This window comes from Trachurus japonicus, chromosome 13 (assembly GCF_045865225.1).
Source record: "Trachurus japonicus isolate A0001 chromosome 13, Traja_1.0".
Taxonomy (NCBI): Eukaryota; Metazoa; Chordata; class Actinopteri; order Carangiformes; family Carangidae; genus Trachurus; species Trachurus japonicus.
In genome coordinates, this window is record NC_140919.1 from 4,326,255 (window position 1) to 4,336,407 (window position 10,153).

Sequence of the window (10,153 nt, forward strand, 5' to 3'; positions counted from 1 at the left end):
CTTAAGAGTTTTAATGTGAAAAAAGGTTCAGAGATACTGTAGAAGATAAACAAACTCTTCTTCTTTTATTCTTTATTCAGATTGGAGTTCTGCAGTTTGTCAGAGATCAGCTGTTCTTCTCTGGTCTCAGCTCTGAAGTCCAACTCCTCCCACCTGAGAGAACTGGACCTGAGTGAGAACAACCTGCAGGATTCAGACCTGAAGGATCTTCGTGCTCTTGTGGAGAGTCCGGACTGTAGACTGGAGTCTGTGAGGTCAGTAGAGGGATGGATCAGTCCATGCTGCTCTCATCTCTGTTGTCATTCTCAGTGTAGATTATGTTGACAGGTGCTGTAGATGTCCAGGAGTGAGGCACCAATTACCTTTCTTCCTGCACTGCAGGGTTTTTCAGTTTAAGGTGGTTCAGTTTCTAAACCACACAGTGATGCAGCAGGTCAGAGTGTTCTCAGTGTCTCCTCAGTAGAAAGAACACATGATAAATACCAAGGCTGCTGGGTTTCATTGGCCAGTGATGTGATGTTGTTGGTCCAGGAGAGGCCCTCTGTTACGTGCACATAATGTTACACATCTGGTTTCATTAGTGACAGGTAGAGTTGAGCTGGATACTCGGCTGAAACGAGTATCCAGTACGGATAAAGCACTTTTGCCGAGTTCGAGTACCGTAAAACTTCAAATAATGGCCGAGTCCCAAATTGCCGCCGGTCCCAATTAACCGCCGGGTGTAGCAAAATATTTTTTATATTAAACGCCCATCCCAAATAAACGCCGGGTCAAACATTGTTTTTCTGGTTGCCAAAAAATATTCTATGCAAATATGGTGTCTCGTGACGTTAAAGACGCCTCTGGGCTGGTTGCTCCTGCCCGGTCTGTCCACTCCTCTCATCCGCACTTCAGCACCTGTCCTGGGCTGCACAGTGTCGGCTCGGCTCGGCTCGCTCCTCGTTTTAAATGACTCCTTTTAAAAGTAGCGTAAACAGCCTACTGTTCTCTGATTACTCATACGCGTATTTAGTTAGGCTATACGTTGCATTATTATTAGTTATAGGCCTACTTCATTCAATCAACAACAACAAAAAAAAAGGATGGTGGAGCGAGCAAACACAGGTGCTGAAGTGTGGGAGAGGGGTGGAGAGACTGGGCGTCCGCAGGGTTTTTGCAACTTGCAGTGGATCAAGAAGGGCGGAGGACCGACATGACGGGGGGTCTCAGTCTCCTGGTACCTGTGCAGGCCAGGACGGCGGAGGTCAGCAAGACCGAGAACGAGTCCGCCCTGGCCGTATTTACAGTAATGCCTTGAGAAACGCACGTATCATTCCACCTCTCTGCCGGTCGTTGGAGTTTGTCTTTTTTTTAACCGTCAGCTGGCTCTAACCATTTTTTTTTTTTACTTAACGCACTGAGTGTCTGACACTTTCTTGCTGTATTTCATAAAAAATAGTAGTGGTATAAATTACAAATTAAGCTACACTCTCTCCCCCCTCCCCTCTCTCTCTCTCATGATCAGTGATACAGAATAATGAGTGATACACAGAGAGTAGCTGACACTCAGCTGTCTCTGTCTCTCTCTTACTCACTCACTCACACACACCTGGTGTGGAAATAAAAAAGAAAAAGAAAAATCACACTGATCATTAAAAAAAATTTAAGTTAAAAAAAAGAAAGTTATGTTGAGTATGAAAACTCTTGTTCATTACATTTTACTTAATAATTGCAACCACATATGTTGTATTCATTGTTGTAAAACTTGTTGTGTAAATAATTTGTTTGCTATTGTGATCAAAACCGTTGATCTGAAGCTCAATGCTGATGCTCTCCTGTAAACAGTTTTCTAATCAGCAATAAATATAACAATTTCTGATCAACCCATCAATTGCATGCTTAAAATAACATACCGGTTAAAGCCTCGCCCATTTCAAGACAACCCGACCCACTTCTGGGTTAAACCCCGCCCACTTCCGGTTTAGGCCCCGCCCACTCCGAGTACAGATACAGATACAGATAATTCATATGGTTAACAGATACAGATACAGATAATGCTGTACTCGCTCATCCCTACTTTATACTATAAGGAATCAAGGACTGTCCAATGACAGCTGAGTTGGAATGAAAAGTCAAGCAATGGTGTGACATGACTGAGTCAGGAATCAAACCCATGACCTCATGATCACTAAACCTTTACTCTGCCGCTTCGCCACAGAGAGCACAGATATCAGCATGTTGTCATTGATTGTAATGTGATGATGTGCTGCAAACGGTGGCAGTAACAATTAATGAGTCTCTTAACGAACACCTGTAACCAATTGAAGGTGGGGGAGGGGAGCAGAATTCAACATAACATAACAAGATTGCTCAGCTTGGATTCAAACCAGTGACCTTGGGGTTGGCAAGCGGCCACCTTACCCACTACACTACAGTGAAGTTGTGGAGAAGAGAGGTTGAGACTTTGATGAATGTGAGATTTTTCAATGATGCTTAAAAAAAAAGAAAAGAGTAGAAATGAGCCACAACAAGTAAGTAGACTTGTGACTTGTGACTATTTTTTTATGAAATCAAACAAAGTATAATGCCCATTCCAGCGAATTACAAAGTTGAGCTCCTACTACTCTGCTGTTAAAAAAATTGCATTGGGTTAATGGCAGAGAGAGAGCACCCAGGCTGCATTTAAAAAATATTTTAAATTATTCTCTGAGTCTCTGTGCATTTTTGAGGGCATTGTGAGACAGAAGACACGTGTGGCTACAAACTGTTTCCAAAATCATGAGTGTAGAGTGTGATTTATCACCCACTCTGACCCAACCCCATACACACTCATTGAAAAGTGTGAAATTTGTCAGAAATCCTCATGTGCTTTTTAATAGATTTATCTCAAAAACGGTACAAGCTATGAAAAAGTTGTACACAGGTTGAATACATTAGAAGTTTGTCTACAACTCAGAATTTGAATGAAGTCTCTAGCAGAAAGTATGTGGACGCTTTAGAGGCTGAAAGAAGTAAGAAGATTTGAAGAGTTTGAAGACTGTTCCAATGCATTCTCTATGGGGAAAAAAAAATCAGAAATATGATATATTTAAGCAATATCACACTCGAGGTCGTGCTGTTGTACTGTATATCAGCACCGCTGTGATTCGGTCGTAGGCACGAGGCCGCAGGCCGAGTGCCGCAGATAATCACACCGTGACCGTGCTGATATACAGTACAACAGCACGACCTCAGTGTGATATTGCTTTTATACAACAGTGCTACGAGCGCATTTTAGAACAGTAATAAACTACAAGAGATTATGATTTGTTTGTTTATTTAACAGTTGAAGCTAAGTAGCTGAGCTACGTGGCTAACAACAGCTAACACTAAAATCAAAACACATCGCAGTCAAAACGTAGTTGCCCCCGCGGCGATTTTTTTCCAGCCGGGTTTAGTAGAGATTTATCTCCAATTAGACGGACCAGGTCAGGTCCAGGTTTTAATGTTCAGGTTTATAACTGTAGTAGCAGCAGAGAGATGGAGCAGCTCCTGTATGGGGAGCGTGGCTCTGACTTAGCTCCTGTCCAGCTGAACAGCGGAGTGATTATGCCTGTAAAAAGTCGCAGTGCTGTTATACTGTATATCAGCACTCATGGAACGTCTCTTGTCCAATCAAATTGCTCGGTTGGGACCGGTCAGAACTAACTGTTGTATAAATATTAGGGCTGTCAAACGATTAATTTTTTTAATCGCGATTAATCGCATTTTTTCCATAGTTAACTCGCGATTAATCTCTATTAAAAATATTATATATGGCGCTTTGGACTTTCAACCCTCCAAAGTGTTATAATCTCTAGACAAACAACTTTTAGACCAGACCTAGCAGGCCTAGTACCTAATCATAACACATGATGCATGAAACTCACACAGAATTGAAACGAATTGCATCCAGTGGAAATTGCCCTTTACTTTGCTATGCCTCTGCCTGGCCATGTGCATTTGTTGACAACAGAAGCCGTCAAAAAATCAATACATCGCCACGTGCATTTGTTGACAACCGATGATGTCAAAAAAATCAATACATGGCCATGTGCATTTGTTGACAACAAAGCCGTCAAAAAATCAATGGATAGAGCTGTGGATATATGTTAGACTGTGTATATTTGTGTAGCAACCAACTTGAAGGTGGCTTACCGCCACCTACTGGACTGGAGGTCCCACACTCCAGTCCTCCAGTCCAGCAGACAGAGGACAAAATGGGCCGCGATTAACCGCGATTAAAAAATTTAATCGCGTTAATTTTTTTAATTGATCTAATCGTGATTAACGCGTTAACTCTGACAGCCCTAATAAATATATATATCTCATGCCACAACAGCTGAACACAATCAGAGTCATTAAGACATGTCAGACCCCTCAATAGTGGACGAGCCAGGAGAAAAGTAAATATAAAATATATTAAATCACAAATAACCAAGAAATATAATGCTTAAATTTAGCACATAGTATACATACTGGAATCAGAACTGTGTTTATGGTTAATGTACCAGAAGTGTTGTTCCCCAGTCTGACTGACTGAGGTCTACTTTTTAACAGGTAGACCTCAGTCAGTCAGACTGGGGAACAACACTTCTGGTACATTAACCATAAACACAGGAACCCCACAAGGCTGTGTTTTGAGTCCAATGCTGTATACACTCTTCACTCATGACTGTACCGCCTCCCAGCATAACACCAGTATTATAAAATTTGCGGACGACACTAAGGTCATTGGACTGATTTCTGGGGGAGACGAGTCAGCATACAGGAGGGAGGTAGCTGACCTTGTGAAGTGGTGCAAGGACAATAATCTCTCCCTAAACACCAACAAAACAAAGGAGATGATTGTTGACACACGGAGAAAGAGAGGTCAGCACGCGCCACTTCTCATTGATGAGACTGAGGTGGAGAGAGTCGCCACATTTAAATTTCTGGGCATCAAAATCTCTGAAGACCTCAGCTGGTCCAATAACATCTCAGACCTAGTGGGGTGTTCGAGCTCCTGCCATCCGGGAAAAGATACAGGAGCCTAGCAGCCAGAACAACCAGGCTGAAGGACAGCTTTTTCCCCCAAGCTGTCAGACTCCTGAACAAAACCCTCCCACTGCCCCTGCCCCCTACCTCTGCAGATTGTCCTATGCCACTTTAGCTCTCTTTTATTGTTTTACATTATTTATTTATAACTGCTCTTGCACTATTTATTTATCCATTGTTGTTATTTTAACTAGTGTTGTTTTTATTATTACTTGTTTTTATAATGTTGCCGGAGGTATCATCACGGAATAAGAATTTCATTGTACTGTGTGACGCTGTCTTCAGTATATATGACAATAAAGATTTGAATTGAATTGTTATATTATGGTGAGTTGTAACAAAGAACGTAATAAGTGAATTAAAAACATAATGGAAAACTCTCAGGTCTCTGTCTGTATGTTTTTGGACTTCCTGTTTTATTTTGTAGTTTGTGTTCATTCCCATTTTGGTTCATCACTTCCTGTCAAGCTCCTTTGTTCTGTTTCCCACCAATAATCACCACACCTGTATTCAAGCCCATGTGTCACACCCCCCTTCCCTTTGCCAGATTGTCATTAGCTGCGTTTCCATTACAGATTTTCGCAAAATAAAAGCGATATTTCTGAAACTTCGAAAAAGTGCAATTGCTATTTGCGGGTGTTTCCATTGAAAGGTATTTTGCGAATGAGCCGTAATGCGTCTTGCGTTTCTATGGTGACGGCACAGCGATCTCAGCTGCCTACAGCTGTTGCTGTTATTGTTTTTAACAAAGACAAAAACAGCGCTTGATTGCTGAAAGGCAAAGCCCGTGTGGCGCTGCAGCGGCCACAAATAAGGACGCACTCACACGGGCCAGTTGTTCTGTACCGTGCTGAAGCTCTAATGCCCCCTCCTCTGTCCCCCGCTGGCCCGCACTCACACCACCTCCAACCCAAGCTGATCAGCACGGTGCCTCCGTTGATGTAGAGGGACTATTTGTTTACCAACACGGCGGATGTGCGCTTTAACCTGACTGCAGAAAGAACGGAGCCTTTTAAACACCAGTGGTGATGAGGCGCTGACAACAATATAGGTGGTTGTGTGTGTCCACACACCCGTACTGGTTTATGTGACTTAAGGTGACATTTCGGCGCAGGAGGGAGTGGAGCCTGGATGCGAGCCAATCTCCTTCAACCATGCACGGAAAAGGGGAATGATAGGAAAGGTTTTTCTAATTTATTGAGAAACAATGCCCAGGTCAGCAATGCATGACAATAAACATGTGGTTCATTTGTCCCCTAAGTTACGTAAACCAACACAGCGTGGACACACACAACTCCGGTGACGCCGGTGACGTGTAGAAAAGCGAAAAAAGTGTTTCCATTACACTTTTGCGATACACGTTTGTATCGATACGTCTCAAAAACCACCTCATGAGAGCGCAAAAACTTTTTTGCGATATTTGAGAGTTTTTTCGAAATGTAGGTGTTTCCATTATCAGTTTTTAATTTCGATATTTAGGTTTTGCGCATTTCAAGGGGTAATGGAAACGCACCTATTGTTACCTTTGTGTGCTGTGCTCTCTCGCGTTTATCTTTTGTGAAACCCTTTGTGTAAGACCTGTTTTTTGTCATATTGGTTTTTGGAGATCTGCCTTGCCCTTTTTGGATTTGTTTCCCTGGTTATTGGACTGCCTTCCTGTGTATGACCCTGCCTGCCCTCCAGTAAAGGTTTTTGGAACTTGGACTGTTTTGTGCTTGTGATCACTCTGCGACTGAGTCTCTGTGTAGTCTTTGGCCTTGTCAGAAAACCATGTGACCGTCTACAATCAGTGGTTAACAGTTTTTATATTATATGCGTAATGTAAACATGAGAACGTACGTGATCTGATATTTTAAACACCACCCAGATCAGATCATTAGTAAACATGGTGACACCACAATAACCTGGTTGAACGTGAGACTTAAAAGCACTGACTAACACATTGATCAGGATTAGTTAAAACTCAGCTGGGTGAGCCTGATCCTGGATAATCACAGTTTGATTTAATAAAACAAACTCAAACAAAACCTGATTATTTCCCTCTGACTCTGTTGTGTTTGTTCCTACAGGATCGGCTTGGACGAGGTGATTGAAGCTTCCAGAGACAAAACCTGTGAGTACTGAACCTCTTCATCAGTCTGTGAAATGAGTCTGGGCTCATTTCACCTCCAATCGTTGTATTAATTGCATATTGTTTTTTTATACTTTATATAGTAGTACTTTATATATTTCGCTTGTAAAAGAGATTTTTTTTTTTATCTCAAGCAATCTGCCTGGTAAAATAATGGTTAAATACATTTTTTGGCTTGAATGCAACAAATGAAACAAAGGATAACAGACATGGTCATCATAGGCAAGAAGTGATGTTTCAATTTCTGTCTATGAATATTTCATATCAGAAACTTTCCTTCCAATTGTCTTTTATTAAGCATGAACCACATGTTCAGGTGGAGCTTATTTCTGACTTGTATATGATAAAGAGAAGAATAGCAAACACTGATTTCGGAGATGTTCCTTGTTTCTTCTCTTTCGACAGGTGACTCAAAGCTGAAGGTTTTTGGGGATGATGCAAAGCCGAAGGTCTCTGAGGACGACTCTAATAAAATTGATGTAGGGTATTGGATATGGCATTTTCAAACCTGAAAAAGAAAACATAAATCACTGCTTTTCTAGGGCTGCCCCCTAATAATAAAAAAATCATTAGCCGACCAAAATTTCATTGGTTGATTGGTGCAGGAAAAAACAAACAAACATTTGGAGCCGTGTCTTGTCAAATTTAAGTCATTTAAACTATATGAAAGGCTATGGGGCTTTTTTTTGGAAGGGCCAGATACAGGAAGTCGTGACACTTTTTTGTTGTTGTTTTTACACAGCACGGCAGGTCTCTCTCTCTTTTTTTTGTTGTTGTCAAAAGCGACTTTTTCTGTTACTCTGATGTTGACTCCGACGTGGAAGCAGTATCACCGGGTTCCAGGGTGCCATTCCGAAGGGCCGCCACTCCGAACGTTTACTTTAATTTGTCGGAATGCCGACCCTTAATTATTTATGGGAAAAGGGTGCCATTACGAACCTGAAAGAAAGGGTGCCATTCCGAACCTGAAAAAATCTTGAATGGTTTAAGGCACGGAGTAAGCAAGTTTAGTTGCGGTGGTAGCGTAGTGGTCAGAGCGTCTGCTTTTGACGCGGTGGATCAGGGTTCGACTCCCGGGGGAGATATATATTAACTGCGATTTTATTGGCCTCTACCTAACCTTTTTACTAAACTTAACCAACTCCTTTCTACATTGCCTAAACCTAACCAAAGCACAGAGCAAGGACATTTATTTTCAGCAGGAGTACCGCGGCTGCATCAGATGGATGTAATGCATCAGACTCGCACCTGGGTGAAACTTTGGAGGGGGAGGGGGAGGGGGAGGGGCCGGTCGGGCGCTGTCCCCGCGGCGCGTCGTGTCAAGCCGGGCAGGAAGTCAAACCACGAGAGAATCCGGTCAATTTTCAAAATAAAACACATTCGGAACGGCGGCCCCTCGGGAAGTTCGAAATGACGGACCTTCGGGAATTTTCGGACTGGCAGACCGTCGGAATGGCGGTCCTTCGGAATGGCGGTCGCCCCCCGTATCACCGCTGTTTTCAATGTTTAGCGGGTGCTGCCGTGAGCCTCGGACCCGTCCCACAGCGCTCACCGGCGGTCAGTCTCACAGTGTCACGGAGCAGAGACATGATAGTCCCTGCTGCAGTCAGAGGCCCGCATCGCTCCACGCCGCGGACCCCCATCTCAGCTCAGTCACTTGCAGGGATGCAAACAGCGCGCCGAAAAGTGCAACTCGCTTTTTTCATGGCCAATTGACCCTTCGCCAACTCCTCCCACAAACGGCTATTGTCCAATCCTACGTTAGCAACCGTAACTATAGGCCTGGCAAGCTTTCCGCAGTGAGTCATTACGTTTGCTTTTGTGGACACATTTTGAGACTAGGACGAAAAACATTTGTTTGTAGAGAAGGATGTTGTTGTTGCTGCTGCTACTACGGCGGCTACTTTTACCGCGTTTACCTGGGCTTTTAGGCGAGGGATCCTCCAGGCAGGGACTGCTTTCACTGACTGATACAGCGGTGGGAGAAAACAAAACAGCAGCGAAAGCTGTATGTGGTTCACAATCGCCCAAAAACTTAGAGTTTGACAACGTTTCATGACCAGTGAGATGACCTAAGTCTTCGTGGGTTGATAGACGGTAAAATGACCGGTCCTTACTGCTGCTCTGTACATTGTCCAGTCGTGTCGTTGGGGGACAGCTCTCCATTCCGACACCCCTCCATTTCGACACCCCGCTGTTCCGAAATACCCCCACTTCGAAACACCGCTGTTCCGACACAGTCCCCCCGCAGCTGTCCAATGTCCAAGGTGCTGAACCGCGTGACGTTGTTTACATTCTGCTTTGTGGCTTGTCTGTGAAACGTGCGCTGCTCAGAGACTGGGCAGATCTGTCCCACTTGCTTTCTCCCCGACTCCGTTGTTGGAGATCTCCACACAGTAAAAGGAATACACTTTTTTTCTCCCCCCCTGCGCCGCTCGAGGGCGGCTGAACCCGGCTTGAGCTCACAGGGGCGCAAGGCTGCTGCAGCCGCCGCTCGCACTGACAGCTGACTGAGGGAGATGCTTTGGTTGGGTTTAGGCAATGAAGAAAGGAGTTGGTTAAGTTTAGTAAAAAGACCAGGTAGAGGCTTGACAGGCTAGAAGCATAATGAACATTATGTCATTAATATGAAGTATTTGCTTTTTTTTCAGTTAATTATGCACATGATCCGTTTGACCCCAAAAAGGAAAAAAGGATCAATGCGCACTGGGGGTTTCCCCCAATAGCCTTTTCGGAGTAGCGGGGTCTTTAGAAAAAATAGAAAACCCCGCTATTACGATGAATGGAAGTCTATTGTCGGAAAGGCGGGGCTTCGGAAAGGCGGGGTGTAACCGTGTCGTTGAACAGATGTTTTATCCTCCTGCGCGAGTCACGTCACTGAAAACTCTGAATGATCTTTGTGACTTCTTCTCTTTATTATCTCAGAACAGTTTATCCAGACATCTGCTGATATTTCCTTTGAAATCGATACCAAATACTGCCAGGAGC

The 10,153-nt window shown here is 43.7% G+C and overlaps 1 protein-coding gene across 1 annotated transcript in view; it reads left to right on the forward strand.

Moving 5' to 3' along the window:
- LOC146975292 (protein NLRC3-like) overlaps nt 1-7,158 on the forward strand; it is a 138,881-nt gene extending 131,723 nt beyond the window's left edge. The window contains exons 11-12 of the mRNA XM_085794693.1: nt 81-254; nt 7,104-7,158. Of these exons, the coding sequence (XP_085650819.1) occupies nt 81-254; nt 7,104-7,158 (229 nt within the window). The remainder of the gene's footprint in view (nt 1-80; nt 255-7,103) is intronic.
- The last annotated feature ends 2,995 nt before the right edge of the window (nt 7,159-10,153 follow it).